Source organism: Trichosurus vulpecula, chromosome 2, assembly GCF_011100635.1.
Source record: "Trichosurus vulpecula isolate mTriVul1 chromosome 2, mTriVul1.pri, whole genome shotgun sequence".
NCBI lineage: Eukaryota > Metazoa > Chordata > Mammalia > Diprotodontia > Phalangeridae > Trichosurus > Trichosurus vulpecula.
In genome coordinates, this window is record NC_050574.1 from 221,690,693 (window position 1) to 221,709,592 (window position 18,900).

Here is an 18,900-nt window from a genome sequence, read left to right on the forward strand (position 1 = left end):
AGGGGCCCTGAGAAGTAACCTAAGAATCTGAGAAACACCACTATCAAAAAAAAAAAGGAATTATTTTAGCTTAGTTTTTCATCTTATCTTACCTATAATACACCCTAATTTTTCCAAAAACAAGAATCAGGGTCCCCACAGACAGAAAACATTCCATTTCCCAAAACCTATTAAGGGACAAAACAAAAAATGTTTAATGCTTCTACCAAAAACTGATTTTACTTAGCTTTGACAATGGTGTTGTTATTCAGTCATTTCAGTCATACCTGACTCTTTGTGACCCCATTTGGGGCTCTCTTGGCAAAGAAACTGGAGTGGTTTGCCATTTCCTTTTCCAGCTCACTTTACAGATGAGGAAACTAAGACCAAAGAGGGCTAAATGACTTGCCCAGGGTCACACAGCTATTACATGTCTCAAGCAGGATTTGAACTCAGGTCTATCTGACTCCAGGCCCGGCACTCTATCCACTGCAACCACCACCACTGCCTCTGACAAAGATATATCTATACACCTGAATGACAGAAAAAGATGATCTCCTAATCAAGAAACCACAGCTAAGAGATTCAAAACATCCCTCTATCCTTTTTTAGTAATTCCTTTTTCTACAGCACATTTTCTCTCTTCTCTCTCTCTTTCTCTCTCTCTCTCTCTCTCTCTCTCTGTCTCTCTCTCTCTCTCTCTCTCTCTCTCTCTGTCTCTCTCTCTCTCTCACACACACACACACACACACACACCCCAACACTTTTCTTGTGTCGCACTGAAAAACTTAAGCAAAACCAACTGACACAGTAACCATATCTGACAAATGACGATGCAGCAGCCAGAAGTGATCATTTTCCTGCAAATTCTCCACAAAAATCAATCTTCCATCCCACTTTTCAGTGGTTGTCCTCCAATGCATGTCCTAACCTCTACCTCTCAGAATCTCTGCCTTCCTTTAAGACTCAGGTCAGGGGCTATCTCCTCCAGGAGGTTTTTCATGGACTGCTCCCCACCCCATACTAGTGCCTTTCCCCCTAAGGCTAATTTATCTTGCAAGTATCTATTTATTAATACCACTGTCTCCTTCATTAAAATATAAATCCGTTAGAAACAGATATTGTTTTTGCTCTGGGAGGGTGGGGGGCACATTTTATCCTAGCTCTTAACACTGCCTAGAATAAGGTAAGTGCTTAATAAATGCTTGTTAGTTGGTTGGCTGATTCTACCAAGAAGAGGAAGATGTGTTTCATTATTTATTTGTCCCCTTCTCCTATACTTCTTCCAATCTCCCAAATAGTTAAGAAAGTTAAAACATTATAATTTTTTTTCTGTAATGACACTGGTTTAAGGTCAGGCACTGCAATTAGGACTCCAAAAATATAAAACAGTCGATGGAGGAGGCAAGTGGAGGGTGGAGGGTGTAGAGGGTGTGAACAGGAGGATTACACAGCTCCAGTCCTTGGAACACAACCATTCACATAAGCAATGCTAAAGAGAAGACTGTTCCCAAATAATCCCAAACCAAATTAATTTAATCTCCCTATCTATACTATTTCCTCCACCAAAAACTTTCTTTTTTCATAAAGCAGTCATTTTCATTTTTCCTGTGTCTATATAAATCTCTACCACAACAGCACCTTAAGTTTGATCCTTAGCAGTTCTAAAATCACAGATTTAAAGCCAGAAAGGGCCTGAAAGGCCATCTAATATACCAGCCTCATTTTACAAATAAGGATCCTGAGGCCAAGGGCACTTAAGTGACAGAAAAAAGCAGGTTTGATCCCTGTCCCCTGATTCCAAAGTCACTGCTCTTTGAAGGATATGTATGTATGAGCGTGTGCGTGCGTGCGTGCGTGCGTGCGTGCGTGCGTGCGTGTGTGTGTGTGTGTGTGTACGTACACCAAATAAATCTGTATCTCTATACAGGTCTATGTATCTATACACATATACTCTACAATCTATAGGTGTATATATACACATACAGATGTGCAGATGTATGCATGTAAATATAGGTATCGATATGGCTGTAGTCCTATACACATTTCTTAGGATATATTCATAAATCTAGAGCTGACAGGGACTTTAGAGACAATCTAATCCAGCCCCCAAATTAAGGAGACTTACACTCAAGGAGGTTGTGAGTCACTGAAGATCACAAAGGCAATATGTGTGAAAGGCAAGATCTGAACCCAGATTCCCTGAATCCAGATGTGTTTTTTCCATAGTACCTACCAGTGTGTGTAAGAGAGAGAGGTCCTCCCTCATTCAAATCACAGTCAACTGCAAGTCATGTCATCATTTCCCTGATGTCATGGTTCTCTTCGAAAAAGAAGGGCCAAAACAGTAAGAGACAGAGAGAGAGAGAGAGTGTGAGTGTGTGTGTGTGTGTGTGTGTGTGTGTGTGTGTGTGTGTGTGTGTGTGAGAGAGAGAGAGAGAGAGAGAGAGAGAGAGAGAGAGAGAGAGTGAGAGTGTGTGTGTGTGTTTTCTACGGTCTATAAAGCCTGCCTACTAAGTCCTGATCAGATACTTCACTTTGATTTGGAGAGTATAAGTGAACTCTGGGCAATTAACCATGCTGGAAAGGTTTTGAGTACCAAACAGTGATGTGAGAGAGAGAGAGAGAGAGACAGACAGACAGACAGACAGACAGTGTGTATGAGGGATATCTGGGGACTAGCCACCAACCTGGTCACAACGTAATAAAACATTTGGCCAAAGCAACTCTCAAAGACCTATTCCTAAATTGGAGGGACTGTCGTCTGTGCCAAGGGGAAGAGTACAGGCACTGACAAAATCCCAAATCCTTCAAGTCTATAAACAATTCTTCACATACTCAAAGGATTATCATGTATAAGGAAAATTTTGCCTGGGTCCACCAGGATCTATGGCAGATTCTCCTACAGAAAATAAGACTTCAGTTCAATCTAAGCAAAGCATTCCTAATAATTACATGTTTCCAAAAATATAATGGACTGCCTCCAGAGGGCTACTGATTCTGATCTGGCAGGGCCTGGAGAGGCCATCTAGTCCAATCTCCTCATTTCACTGATAAGGAAACTTAGGCCCAGGGAGGCTCCCAATTTGACCCATAGGTAGTAAGCAAGATATGAACCCAGGCAGCTAGGTGGGAAAGTGGATAGAGTTCCAGGCCTAGGATCTGAGTTCAAATCTGACCAGCAGTGTGACCCTGGGCAAGTCACTTAACCCTATTTGCCTCAATTTCTTCATCTGTAAAATGAGCTGAAAAAGAAATGGCAAACCACTCCAGTATCTTTGCCAAGAAAACCCCAAACGGGGTTACAAAGAGTCAACATGACTGTAACAACTAAACAACATCTCTGACCTCCCAGAGTCAGTTTCTTTCTACACGTGGTAGAAGAGACTCTTGACTAGGACATGAGCTGGATGAGATCATCACTTTTTGAGGTCTCTTCCAACTCTAAGATTCTGGATTCTCATATCCCTCCTTTGCAAAATCAGTCAAGAGAGTTTAACTAGACACTCTGAGGCCCCCTTGAGTAATCAATTTTATATGTACATATATATGTGTATATATATATATATATATTATACACACACACACACACACACACACACACACACATACAGACACACATATATATGTATATATAATTCACAATCTTCAATGATCAAAAAGACCAAACTGTATTACTTTCGTCAGGGTTGGAGAGCACATGGCCCTCAGAGGAGCTTTTTTGTATACTCCTCCAGACATATACAAATTGGGATACACTTTGGAGAATAAACCCACACATATAATTGGTTTTAGGCTTGATGACCGAGGAGCTTTTGCACCCTCTAAATGAAGGCTTTGTCAAAGGCTAAGTTCACTGCCACGCTTTCCCTCTGGTCACTGCTCCCTATCAGGCTTCCTCCAACAGTCTCTATCTTCTCTCTCATTGCCCCCAAACTTCATGCCATAGCGAGATCTTATGCTTTTGTCCCAAATCCTGCAAAGCTGGAACTGCCAACTCCTTCCCCAAAAGGGACTATCTCATTAGTCCTCTGGATGCTTGTGGGAAGGATTACATAACAAAAATTAATTTTAAAAAGAAAAAATATATATGTTTCTATCTCTGCTTTAAGCCAATGACTCTTGGAAAGGGCAGGAATTTAAGTCCAATCTTTCAGTGATTTCAACAAACACTGCTGTGACTGCCTCTGACAGTAATTAATTTAAAAACTTCCCTAGAGGAGCAACTGTTTCTTTTCGGTTTTGTTGGTTTTTTTTTTTGGGGGGGGGGGGGGCGTGGTTTCCCTCACCAAAAAACATTACCAAGATAGATGTTCCCTGTCAGGGTAAAGGATGGGATAAAAACTGAGATGACTCTGGTCCCTCAGGGTTTCCATTTCCTATGGAGAAGAAATCCCAGGACTCTATATAGAGTTTTTCCTACCACTGGGACAGCGAGTCCTTGCCTGGTCACAGGCCAGAGTAATCCCTGTAGTGCTCTGCCATGATCCTTTTAAGAAAATGCAATGTTTTCCTAAGTTTTTAGAATATTGCTATTGACTTTTCTGGGGAATGTGGAGGGAGCACATTGTTTTGTTCTTCATGGAAATCACAAGCACTTACAAAACAAAAACAAACATTCCCAGGGAGAGATGAAAGCTCAACTGGAGAGATTAAAAAAAACATACACTTCAAAACGATCCCCTCACGTCATCAAAGGTGTCCACTTTCAATACACACAGGGGATCAGCGTTCTTCTTAAAACATGAACTGACCAGATTCCCAATGCAGACCATACTGAAAGAAATGTTTTTATAGTTGGGTTCCCCTGGCCTGCTGGACTTCTACAATCCTAAAATCAGCATAATGTCAACCATCAAACACAGGGTGGGGAATCCCAAGCCTTGAGGCCACATGTGGTCCTTTGGGTCTTCAAGTGGCCTGAGGCTGCAGGCTCCCCACCCCTGCACTAGGGGAAAAGAATTAAAACCAGTTATTCCAACTAACCCAACAGAAAGGCTTTGTAGCAGCATTAGAGGCCGCAATATTCATTAATCAAGGGACTAACCATAGCTACTTAAGAAATCCTTCAAGGCAACTACATTTTTATTCAAATGTATCCCAGGACCCACACAAGTCTTCAAGATTTCAGGACTGTTAGTTTTACATAATTTGGGTCAGACAGTGGTGATCTGGAGAAGCATCAAGGTACAGTGAAGAAAGCATCTGACAAAGTCAGAAATTCCTGGGTTCAGATCCCACCTCTGATTCTTACTAGCTGTGTTGATAGATAAATTGGTAACAGTGAGTAGGCCAAGGTAGCATATCATGTTATAAGTCACTGGTGTCAAACTCAAACCTTGAAACCAACATAGGGATCCCTGGTGGCTGTACAGTGACTTCCCTCACTCAAATCAAAGTCAACTACAAGTCACGTCACCATTTCCCTGATGTCACAATCCTCTTCGAAAAGGAAGGACAAGCACAACAACAGTGACTCAGAAAGTCACCTATTAACATTATTCACCTTCTAGTGCCTTTATTTACTTTGTTAAATATTTAATCCCAATTGCATTTTAATCGGATTCTAGCATTCAGAAGTGTAGTGGGTCTGCAGGTTGCTTCCACCATTAAGTGACATAATTTAAGCACTACTGTGGGAGCCTGGGCCGATAAGGTGAGTGGTAAAAATTGTTAAAGACAACTCTGTGAACAAACTCAAGAATACCTAAGCACACAGGTCTTGGTCCTGGCAAATGGCTAGTGGTGCAGTCTGCTGGGGGTGGCTGGGAGGGAAGTCTACTACTTGTAATTCATTTTCCCACTCAATTTTTACTGAGTTGAGAAAGCAATTCTTCTCAATGGTCAGCTTTCCACAAAGAGTTACTGTAAAAGGTTAAAAAAACCTCCAAAATATTGTTAATATTTCTTGAGAAAAGTGTTATATAAATATAGAGTATTATTATTACACCTGTATGGGAATTGTCCCCAGGCAGACACACACATTGATTCTACTAAAACAGTAATTATAAAATTCATTGAGGTCAGTAGACCATATCCCACCTGCTAGCTTTATTGCTCTTCCTTTCCACTGGTAGAAAGGAAGTTTGGCAAAACAGGAGGAACACTAGGCTAGGAATCAGGAGATCTGTGTTTTAGGCGTGGCTCTGGGTCTAACTGTGAGATCTTAGGGACAAAGCATAGCCTCCCTAGACACAAATCGGTCTAAACAATCCTTCAATCAATCAACTGTGCTAAGCTCTGGGGATACAAAAAGAACAAGACAGTCCCTGCCCTCAAGAAGCTTATAATCTAAGAAGGAGCCAGCAATGACCTCTAAAGTCCCCTTTGTATTGCAAAATTCTTTGACCACAGTATACTATGCCTCCCATCACTTAGGTCCCCCAGATTTTATCAAAGTAAGGATAGAATTTTAACCTATAATTGAAAGGGCCTGCTCAAGCAACATGGGCTGAGGCCAGAGTTACACAAGGCAGATTAACAAGAAACAGATCCAGAAAACACAAGTTACAGAAGCTACCTCTCCCATCCTATGCTAAACACCTTTTTTCAAGCCTTGGTCTTATAACCAGAATGTTCCTCACCACCGCCTTTAATAGTAACCATTATGAAATCAACTCGGGAAAATACCTAGCTTCTTCAAATATTTCAACCTTAACTAAGAATCCTAAAAGGTAATAGAGTATTCCAATGATCTTAGCCTCTAAAATAATCCCAATAAAGATCTGCCACTTACATGGCAAAATTAACCAATACCAACTCTATCTGTCATCTCCACTTTTCAGGCAAATTATTTTTAATAGTAATATGTAACTTAACCCCAATTGGCTTTCTGCAAAGACTAAAGGTTAGAAACATGGCAGCCACAAAAATTAATGTTTCACCTGGGAAAAAAATAAATTAATAATATCTAATAGATGGAATGGAAAAGATTAAGAAATATGGTCTAAGCATTGTGCAAAGCACTACAGATACAAAACAGAGAAGCAAGACGATCTCTGCTCTCAAGGGTCTCAAATTCTAATTAGTGGAGACCAGCTTCAGCGGCACAGCAGATGGAAAGGTAGTCCTTAGGGTGCAAAATCTTTTCCACTAGGCATTAACCTGGCAAAAAAAAAAAAAAAAGTTTTGTTTGGGGTTTGGTTTTTTTTATTTTTTTTTTATTTTTGGTCAGCCTCTGATTTTATTGGCATATATAGTTCCTGAAAAGGAAATCCCTTCCACCAATGCTAACTGGCAACAATTCTGCAATTTTATTACTCTAAGAAAGATATGGGGGCACTGAGAAGTGACTTGCCCAGAGTCACACAGCCAAGATGAATAAGAAAGAGGACTTGTCTTCCTGACTCCAAAGCCCACCCTTCTCTATATCCATTTTGCAATACTGTTCTCACTTATTTAGAAGTGCCAATATATATAACAACTGTCAGGGCTTCTAAGCCTTTTAAAGACCAATCATCCCAAATTATAGTTTATGTAATCCCACAATATGAAGTAAAATGTAATACTTTTAAGATTTTATTTCTATTAGTTTTTTAATACCCAAAAATCTTCCTGAAATAAAGTTTTAGTAGTCTCAACTCAGCAGATGGCTAGTGAGAAGAGACTTGTAATATACCTCTGTATCCTCACATAGGGTTTACAAGATGCTGAGCTGGAACATCATCACAGAACTGCAGGTATGGCGGAGAAACCTCCATGGCCATCTAGTACAACTCAAACTTAAAGAAGAATTCTATCTACCACTGAGTCCTAATGTTTCTAGCTCCAAATTATCTCTCCAATCCATTCCCTCTTTTTTGTACCCAATGATGGTACCATAGTCCAATCTCTTATCTTCTCTCTCTTCCTCTGGTCCTTCCCTTCTCCAGTCTAAGCAAAACAATACCGCTAGATCAGCATTCTTAATGTAGAACTCTGATCATGTTAAGATGTAAGATCCTCGAGAAGGTAAGAATGGAAGCTATTGGACTATTTTTATTTTTTGTTCCTAAAGTTCCAGTATATCCTCAGATGGATCTATGATCACACCAATTTGGATATTCCCTCTAGTAATAAAAAACGGCAGCCTAGCCAAGTCTGCCCGCCCTGTACACTTCTTGTGCATGATCTTCCAGAAGTCAACCCAGAGCTCCGAAAGCCTTCCTTGCTATCTTCTGACATTGAAAATACCATGGGAGCACTCAGCCTGTCAACCACTAGTCAAATCTCATCCTCACCACGTGACCAGCCTATCTTCTTTTTTTCTAGCATACATTTTTCTAATAACATCAAAGTTCCTCATTTGTTTGTCAGCTGTTGAATCCGGCTTGGAACACCATAAGCCTCACAATTACTCTCTGTGCGATACTACTCATTTTATATATCACAATGGCATCAGGGATGCATGTAACAAATACTCGTTGAATGACTGTCACTTCCTTGCTCAAAAATTTTAAATGGCTCCCTACAGTCTAAGGAAACAAGTCAATCAATTCTAGAAATAAAAATCCTGCTGGTCTATACTTTTAGAAACACTTCCAAACTTTCCAAAGTTCCTCAATTACATTACATCCTGTGATGCTTCTCTAATAAAGTATAATGAAGTCTTACATGCCCCACCCTGCCCCAGCATCAAAGATCAGATTTTAAAGAGAAATCAGAAAATCATTTTTGAAAAACTGTCATAATGCTATGCCTTAAACATAACTATCTGGGCACTGAAACAAACTAAATCAATTCATTTAATGATGTGAAAATTTCTCTTTCCAGTAGAAGAAAACCAGTATTCTCCCATAGAAGATACTATAGGGAAGTTAAACATCTCTGAATTTTGATGACTAAAAAAGAGAACCAAATCTGTGGTCCAGTAAACAGCAGGCCAATATTTTCCTCAATATCTTGTATTTTTAATCAAGAATTCCCACCATCAAAATGACCTCTGAAACCCAGCTTGCCACAGATTCTGCTTATTCTTCCTATATTCCAATTTCTCTCCCATCCTGACTTCTAAAAAATGTATTTAGAAAAAAGTCCAGTATTAAGTAAAACAGTGCTGCCACTCCAACTACCTAGACCTCCCCCAAACCACCCCTCCCCCCCACTCAAAAAACTTGGAAGGGTAAACTACTAAAGAAAAAGTTAAAGCAGCAAAGAAAACAGAGGATGTTCTGACTTGATCTCTTGACTCAAGAGATCCAAAGAAAAAGATCCTAGAAGTGTGGACTTCATCCTTTTCTTAAACTGTACGTCTGCTTGCTTTGACCTCAGAAAACTCCCTTTCTGGATTCACATGACACAGAATATTGGAGCTGGAGAAGACCTCAAAGTGGATCAATCCAACCCCCTCATTTAAAAGAGAGAGAAATTTATCTGGCCCCACCTCAGAGCACCTACCTACAGGACTCAGGAAGGCAGAAAACACTAGAATTGCTTACCCTGGCTTTGTGGGGATTAATGAGCTAATTTCTGCAAAGCTCTTTGAGCTGATTGGCTGAAAAGCCCTAAATAAGCACCATCATTAACAATACGGGTCTGTAGAACCAGCAGGACAATTTTTTTTTTAAATCAAGCAACGTTCCCCTTCAGGGGAGAAGGCCCTTCTGGTCTGCAAGATGACTTTTACCTAAAAGCAAATTTCTCTGGCCTCCCTCCTAGCTCTCTGACAGTCAGCTACACTTCCTGCCAACACGGCAACCTGCACAGGGTGAACTCGGAGGTAGAAGAAAACTGCAGTCCTGGCAGGCGGCTGCTACATCCTTTTTTAGAAGAGGATGTTCACTCCTCTACAGCAGCCCTTGTGAAAGTTAGGCTCAGCACTTGTGGAACAGGCCACTGACAACAAACGCAAGCAACAGCTCAAACTGCCTGAGGTTCCACAGCCCCTTCCAACCCAAAGCAAAGAAAGAGAGGTGGGTGGAGTTTGAGGACATGGGTTCAAATTCCAGGCTTGCTCAGCTTCCTCATGGCCTCTTTCTCAATTGTCATCCAGTTCTGCAGTGAATAGGATAATAATAACTAACATTCATATAGCTCTTCCAGATCTGAAAAACACTTTGCATATAGTATTAATTTGTTATCATTATCTCTATTTTATAGGTGAGGAAACCGAGGTTAACAAAAGTTAAGTGACTCACCCAGAGTGAGTGTCTGCTAGTGTCTCATGCAGCATTTGAACTCAGGTCTACCTCCCTCAAGTCCAGCACTCTAAGCACCAAGCAGCACTAAGCTGCTTCCTAGATTCTCTGACTCTCCACCCAGGTGCTAGCAGAGAAGAGGAGGAAACCACAGCAGTAATCTCTCTTCTCATTTTGCTCTTTCCTGACAGGAAGCCATTCTATTCCCTTACCACACACAGGCTGATATCCTGCCCCAAAATGATGAAGAGTCCAAAGTTCGAAAAAGACCTTTCCTAGTAAGGGTATTTCAATGATCTCTCCTTCCATCAGTATAGGTAAAGGGTCCACCAGTGCACATCACAACTCCTCTTTGCCTTTGTTGATAGTTTTTGTGAGTTACTATGGCTGAAAATAATCATCGCCCCATGGGCAGTCTTGCTGGCAATGAATCTCTTTTTCAACTAGAGGCAGATCCTCTGATAATTCTATCTCTGGACAACAGGACAATGCTACAACCTTTTTACTGCATATTAAGGCTTACAAAGAGCTTTCTTCCCAATAATCCTATGAGGAGAATAATGCAAATATATCCTCACTTAGAGAGAGAATGGGTTCGAAGAGGAAAAAGTGAATTGGTCAAGGTCACAAAGTGTCAGAACCAAAATACAAACCAAGATTCCTTGAGACTAGTGTCCTTACCACTACATCACACAAGGAATCATTGTTGCCAGTAACATTGCAGAGACAACCTAACCTTTTTCATATTTTAAAGCTGCCAACCATGCAACTCCAACGGCACATTATAAGAATAAGTCTACTAGCCCTTACCTCACAGGGTTGTTATGAAGGTCAAATTGTACAAAGTGCTTTAAACTTTAAAGCATTATAAAAATGTTAGCTATTACTATTGTTATCTTGTTCTTGTCAATAATAATAGTGATGATGATAAATGCATCTGCATACCAAACTAAATCATGCATTGGAAAAGAAGTGCCAACACTGCTTTACCTAAAGCAGTAGTTCTCAAACTTTTTGGTCTCCAGACCCCTTTACAACTCATAAAAATTATTAAGGACCCACCAAAGAGCTTTTAAGTGGGTTTATAGGGTTGAGTTATATGGATCAATATTTACTTTACTAGAAATTAAAATGTCTTATTATTATAAAATAGTCTTGACCTCACAGACTCCCTAAAAGCGTCTCATGGTCCTCCGGTCCAGGTCCCTGCACCACATTTACCTTAGAGCTCAGACCTAAAGGTTTCTCAAAATGATTTGTATAAGCGAGAGCACAACCAGAGCCAAACTTGTACTAAAAAACAGTGGTACAAACATTCTCTCAAATAAATATGGTTTCCTTCAATATAAAATAGTATATAGAATATGGAAAGAATTTTGGATAAACTATGTATTCAAAGGAAATAAAACTTTATACATTTTCATAGGATCATAGAATGAAAGCTGGATAGGCCCTCGGAGATCATTTAGTCCAAACTCCTCATTTTTGGAGGAAGAAACTCCTCACCTTCACAAGCATAACAAGGGGCAGAGGTAGCTAGGTGACAGTTCATCTGGTAAAGCTCTAGGGAGCATTGTAGACCACAAGTTCAATATATCAACAGTGTGATAGGGAAGCCAATCAATCAGCGAGCATGTATTATGGGCAGCCAAAAAAAAGCTAAAGCAATCGTGGACTGCATTAGGGAAACAAGTATCTGAAATGAGAGTGATAGTACACATGCTGTATTCTGCCCTAATCAAAGAACATCTGGAATACCACATTCACTTCTTGGCACTCCATTTTTCCACAGGACATTGATAAGCTGGAGTGTGTCTTCAGACAGATAACGCGGATAGTGAAAGGGCCTTAAATTCACAGACTATCCAGGCTTTCTTTGTCTTATTTAACATGAGGATCAATTGAAGAAAACTGGGGATATTTATTGTAGAGAAGAGAAGATTTAGAAGAAAACATGATACCTGGCTCAAGTATTTCAAAGGCTGTCATGTAGAAGATACATTCCGCTCTGTCCCTTAAGAGGGGAACTAGAAGTAATGAGTAAACACTGAAAGGAGTCAATTTTTAGGCTTGATTTCAGGAAAAATGACCTAATAAGCAGAACTATGCAAGAGTGCCTCTAAGGTAGTGAGATTCCCTCTCCTCACTTGAGGTCTTTAAGCAAAGTCTGGGTAACCACTTATTGGGAACATTGTAGAGGTCACTTTAGTCTAGGGATGTGTCGGACACATGCCTCTGATGTCCTCTGAAATCCCTTCCAACTCTGAGATTCTGCAATTCCAAAGCTTTGTATAGCATTATCCAACAAATAAGTAAGATTAGGACACATTCCAGAGTACAGTCTAGTTCCTGTTTCAAATACTATCAAAAATTTAACACTAATAGAAAATAGCCAGAGGGGAAAATAATCAGAGCTAAGAGGCAAATCGGTGCATAAATCAAATGCATAAAGTAGGAATAGAATAGATCTGTGGTTTAATTTTCCCATTAGCCACAGGCTTTCCCCACTGTAGTATCAACTGCACCTATAAAAATTATTTCAGTATATGTTTTTCTTGGCTTTAAAAAATTTAGTTAGGGGCAGCTAGGTGGTGCAGTGAGTAGAGCACCAGCCCTGGAGTCAGGAGGACCTGAGTTCAAATCTGGCCTCGTACACTTGACACATGTACTAGCTGTGTGACCTTGGGCTAATCACTTAACCAACCAATTGCCCTGCCCAAAAAACAAAACAAAACAAAATAAAAACTTAAAAAAAATTTAGATTAAAAAGAATTTAGATAAAAATTTAGATAGAAAGACTTATGAACACTATATTGTACCCTAGTCAATTCTTTCAAGCCTTTTACTATTAGGATTAAAAACCCCACCTTAATAATAAAACTAAGATCAAGATCTAAAGGATTCTAAGTCAGAGCCTACATACAGATCAATGAGATGCCGTCTCTCAGATGTGACCAAAGCTTTGTCACATTGAGTGTCCAGAAATCCACTCCACTGCCACTGCCTTCCTAATGCTTCCCAAAGCAGCTTCCACAGTTCCCTTGGAAGTTTTATGCACACTGGGGACACCTCAAAGGTGCTGGGCAAAGTAGAAACTCCTTAGACTACAATGATTCTTTTCTAGAATGGAACCATTAAAAGTATCCCGATTAGGTAATAAGCCTTTGTAACATGGCCACCTATCTTCATTAACCAGGATGTGGAAAAGGGGAAAAAAAAATCTATCTTAATAGTCATCTGTCCAATCTGGAAAGCAGGCCAAGGAGAATCCAAAGATCTTATTATCACCTCGTATTAGGAATTCTAGAAATCAAGAATTATATGCCTGTATACATACACACATACACACACATACACATGTATACACACAGATGGCACCTACACAGTTACAAAGGAATATATGTACATATGGCCTTGACTAATACTACTGGAGCAATGAGCTACCTTTTATGTGGTCCTGACTCATCATCAAGGACAAGAGGACAGTGATGCTTAGAAATCAAGAACAAAACTACTGGAAAGGCAGGCCTGCCAGTAAGTGTTCTGCATCCTGCAAAAAACAAACTCAACAAAATAAAACACTTTAGGTAAATGATCCATTTGGTAACTAAGAGAAAAAAAACAGAAAAAGCTACAACTGCTGCTTTAATTAACTGATTCGAATTTCCAATTATGCAATCCAATGAAAATATTTTAAACTCAAAACTTTAAATTAACTGGAGTTATAAAATTCCATCATACAGTAGAAAGGCCACTGGTTCCAAGTCAGAGAAACCACGTTCAAATCCTACCTCTGATGCTTCACTACCTGGGTGACCTTCATTTAACTTCCCCAAGCCTCAGTATCAACTGTAAGATGAAGCAGTTGTGGCCTCTGAGATACTTTCCAGCTCTAGATCGCTGAATAAAAAGATTTCTGGGAGGAGACAGTGAGGGGTCACAATGAAATCTACTTTGACATCTCTTTCAAAAACTGCAAAATAAATGTCAAAAAGAAGAAAAATTACTAGAAATCCTTAAAAGAAAATTTTTTAAATCCCTCAAAGAACTAAAGAAGCCAAAAAATGTTCCAACATCAAAATATTATGGATTAAAAGAGGCCAAGGCAAAAATTCTAGAATGAAGAACAGAATCAGAGGAAAAAAAACCTAAAATGTTCTATAAAATACCAGAAAGTGATTAGCAAACATAATGAACAAGTTAAAGAAATAATAGAAGATATATCGAAGATGAAATTTTAAATTATGTATGCCTACATAATCACAGGATGATGATTTCTAGACTCATTGAGTTTAGAAACATACATGGCAAGGATAAGCAATAGATCCGATTAAAAGTGGAATTATTTAAACTAGAGGATAAAATAGGGAAAAGGAAATATGCAAGCAGAAAGGAAATCCTGGAAAATTATGTAACTCAAGAAAATATCTGGAAGCAACGAAGACGAAAGTGGCAATGCAACTGGGAAGCAAGGAGAAAAAAAAATTTAAATTATTGGTATTCACAAAATTCATCAAGAAGACTCTGACACTGTATTTCAGGAAATCACAAAAGGAAACTCATTTAATTCAACAAGCATTTATTTAACTGAAAATATTGAAAACAAGAGACCAATTATAAGCAGACAGGATTCGCAGGATACCAACAGGAAGCATATTCTAGGACACAGGTATTAGTCAAAGGTTTTGGGATTCCCTTATTATTTTCAGTTTTTCAAATCAAAGATGATTAAATTAGAATACTGTTTTATAAAACTTTTTTTTTAGTGTTTATGAAAACAAGTGAAGGGAAGAGTATGAAAGAAACAGAAATTTCCTTCACCTACATATATTTGTATATGAAATGTCTAGTTATAGAAATATTTTAAATATGCCGTGACTAACATACTGACAGCTGGAGAAAAAAATCTCATATTTTTAACCTCTCCCTGGCATAACCCCTCAATTTACTTCAGGTAGAGTTTTAGCTTGCAATAACCTGTGAAGATGATAAAGCCATAGAATGTAACTATTTTCTCTCTGATCTCATACAACTACAAGGATGACAAGGTCAATAAAAGAAGTTTATTTTTAGACTAACAAAACCTTCCATTTTATTTGAGGGGGGAAAAAAAAAGCCAAACCACTGAACTTGGGTTGTTTGGATTTTCAGTAAAACAATTCTCTCCTATGCCTGAAACTCAAACCTCTGCAGAGAAGGTACTAGAGGAAAAAGTATTCTGTGGAAAGTTAAAACACAATTACATGTCACTTCTCCTACCCAAATAGGCATTTCTGGGCCTCCTGCTGGTCATGGTTTATACTGCTGGAGAGTGATATATGACACCTGCTGTATGGTAGTTCCAGAGCCAAAGACTTTAAAACTGGAATTCTCATTGAAACTGGTTCAGTGTTTGTACTACTAACTTTAACATGTAATGTTTAGCTTAAAAAAGGGCTTATTCTTAAGGCTTGGTGGAAATGGGTTTACAGTGAAACTCTATAAATATTAATCCCCTGCAAAACCCAGATCCACCTATTTAATTTGCAATGACATAGCTGCCACAGTGACACTTTATAGTTTGTCCATTCATCACGAACATCCAACTAAAAAGAAATAACAAATTGGCACCATGAACAAAATAGGGCAATGGGTGCGGTTGGGCAGAAACCCAGGGCAAGATATTAAACAAGCTTCTCTTACAAACTTTCTCAAGAAAATGGATGATTTTTCGTTAAAGAGGCCAACTAATAGTCAACAATGTTATCGCAAAGAGAAACAACCACTTTAATTTTAATTTAAATCATTTAAATTATTTTGATGGAAAAGGCAAAAATTTTTCTAATGGTTCACAATTATCAATTCAAATAAGCATTCATTTTTTAAATATATGGGCTGTAAATTAACCCTAATGAAATAACAAGCCTAATACTAGCGATTTCTTTTTGTACAGACCATGAAAAAAAAGCATTAAAGCCACAACAGGAACCAACTAAAAAATGTCCAAATAACACTATGACAGGGCCAACGAGTCTTTTTCTTAATTATTCAAAACTAGCTTGGGGGAGATGGACTAATCCTTAGAAAGTCTCTGTTCCAGACTCATAATAACTATGAGATTTCAAAGACCTGCTCTTGAGTTTCAAACCCTTGGGATCATTTCTACAGCTTCATTTGGGACCCACCATTTATTCTGAGAAGAGAAGAGAAGAGAAGAGAAGAGAAGAGAAGAGAAGAGAAGAGAAGAGAAGAGAAGAGAAGAGAAGAGAAGAGAAGAGAAGAGAAGAGAAGAGAAGAGAAGAGAAGAGAAGAGAAGAGAAGAGAAGAGAAGAGAAGAGAAGAGAAGAGAGAAGAGACAGAGAAAGGGGCAGAAACAGGGATTATCAAGATCTACAGATACATCTCAACTATGGAAGTCTTTTTTAGCACAACATGGGACGGTGAATAAAGGATCCCCTCTAAGAATAAGGAAGACCTGAGTTTTAATCCTGCTTCTGAAAAACTGGCTGTGTGACATTTAGCTGCTCAGTGCCCAGATGTTGCTGACCTACATTGATGGAGTTTCCATACCACAAGCATCTATACCTACACAGTCAAGAACCTGTACCCCCTCAAAAACATTCCTGTCTGTAGTTACTCCACAAGAGTGCACTGAAGACCCACCAAGAATTTATTTCCCTCTTCTACCCCTAGATTTGTTGGCTCTATAAGGTACCCACTTTCCCAAACCCTAAATAGTGTACATTTACACAGGTGATAAAAGTTCCCAAAGTTGGAACAAAGCTGTAAAAAAGGGAGACTAAGAAAAAGTAAGGGTGTCAAAAAATTTTAATAGAAAAATTCTGAAACTTCATCACCCTGTTCAAATACCCTCACGACCACTGAGCTGAATCTGGCCACAAACCTAGGTGGGGAGAGCCGGTGGGGAATGCAGAACGAGCGCACCCCTGGCCACCTAGGAGGTTTCCCTTCTTGGGTTTCAGACTCTCAGCAAGCCAGCCTCAAGGAGAAAAACCACCAGCCCGAGCTTAAATCAACCTGGCCCTTCACGTTAGCGGCCCGAGAGAGGTCATATCCGGCCTCAGCGTGGAACTTTCCCAGGTTTTTAAAAATGCAAGCTACTGTCGTGTTGGTGAGCGGACTCAGAGGCCCCCCCAGAGGCCGGGAGGCGATCGCAGGCGGGTGGACTAAGGTTTCACTGCTCGCAACCCAGCGCTGGACCAGCGAGCGAGGACAGCAGCATCAGCGCGCACGGGCACCGCGCCCCCATCCTGGGGAAGGCGCAACGCCCGGCACGGGGAGGCGCGCTTGGCACAGGGGGCTTCCCAAAGACGCGCAGTGGGGGACTGGGGAGGGGGGATGGGGAGGTACGAGAGAGAGACAGAGAGAGAGACAGAGAGAGAGAGAGAGAGAGAGAGAGAGAGAGAGAGAGAGAGAGAGCGCCGGCCGGCCGGCGTCACATCCAGATAATAAGCATCTCCTCCACCCACCCCACCCAACCCCACAACCCACCACCCTAACGATGCAGGCAAATACAAACCGGGGTCCAGGGGAGGGTTCCTTTCTCCCCGACCCTGCCCCAGACCCCAGAGATAAACCCAAGCCCAGATCGTAAGGTTAAAAGGCCCTGGAAGGAGGAGAGAGCATTCACAGCCGCAAGAGTTACGAGTCCCCAAAGCGTACGCGAGTGAGAAGGGGTGGAGGGGAGCCAAGGAAGAGCAGATGCAGAAACAGCTGCATGCATGCGACCCCCCCCCCATACACACACCCCCCGCCTCGAACATCTGGAAGGGGCTTCTCGCTTTCCTAGAGGAACCGGAGGAGGAGAAGGAGGAAACCGGTCCCTTCTTCACTCCTCCCCGGCTGCCAGGGACCCAGGAGATAAAAGTTTGCACTCTGCGGCTCGTCTGCAGTGCGAGTCACATCCGCCGCGCTCAAGCGCTCCCACAGACCATCCTCCTGCACCAAGAAGCTCCCACAGGGTGCGGGGGGGAAAAGCCGGTAGGCCGCGAAAGCCGGCTCCCCGCCGCCCCCTCGCCCTTCTCGTCCTCGGGGAGTGCATGCATGCATGCATCCCTTCCCTCCCTGGCACTCACCCCACCCACCCGGCCAGCCTCCCTCCCGGCCCCGGGGTCGGGCGAGCCCGGCAGCAGCACTGACCGATCACCTCCTGCAGCTCATACGCGTCCCTGCAGATGGGCCAGCCGATGGCCTGGGCCGCCGAGGCCGCCCCGGCAGCCGCCGCCACCGCCGCCGCCGCCGGAACCGGGGCTGCCGTAGCCGCGGCCGTCGCCGTCGCCACCGGGGCTGCTTGCTGGGGCTGGACGTGGACCGGAGAGTCGCCGGGCTCCGCCATGATGCTGCTGGAGAAAAAGGGGGTGGGGGGTGGGGTGGGGGGGAGGGAAGAGGCGCCCCGAGCAGCCAACGACCTTCTTGCTACTCCTAACTTCCCTTCCTTCCCGGCCGACACCTTTCACCCGGGCTCGCGCACTCCCTCCCTCCCTTGCCTGCCGCCTGCCCGCCGCCTGCCGCCTGCCTGCCTGCCTGCCAGGGCCAGCCACAAGGGGAGGGGAGCCGGGCCGAGCCGAGAGCTGAGCACGCCGGGGGAGGAGGGAGGAGGGAGGAGAGGAGGGAGGGGGAGAGTGAAGAGGAGGGAGGAGATGAGGGAGGGGGGAGGGGAGGAGGGAGGGGGGAGGGGAGGATAAGGAGGGGGGAGAGATGGAGGAGGAGGGGCGAGGAGGAGAGGAGGGAGGAGGAGGAGTGGGAGATGGAGGGGGGAAGAAGCGAAGGAGGGAGGGAGGAGATGGAGGAAGAACGAGGAGGAGGC

The 18,900-nt window shown here is 41.8% G+C and overlaps 1 protein-coding gene across 1 annotated transcript in view; it reads right to left on the minus strand.

Annotated features, from left to right (window-relative positions):
• The window catches only part of STK39 (serine/threonine kinase 39), a 318,732-nt gene extending 300,290 nt beyond the window's left edge, over positions 1-18,442 (minus strand). Inside the window, exon 1 of the mRNA XM_036747781.1 lies at positions 18,234-18,442. Coding sequence (XP_036603676.1) covers positions 18,234-18,429 — 196 coding nt within the window. The 5' untranslated portion in view covers positions 18,430-18,442. The remainder of the gene's footprint in view (positions 1-18,233) is intronic.
• Between the last annotated feature and the right edge of the window lie 458 nt (positions 18,443-18,900).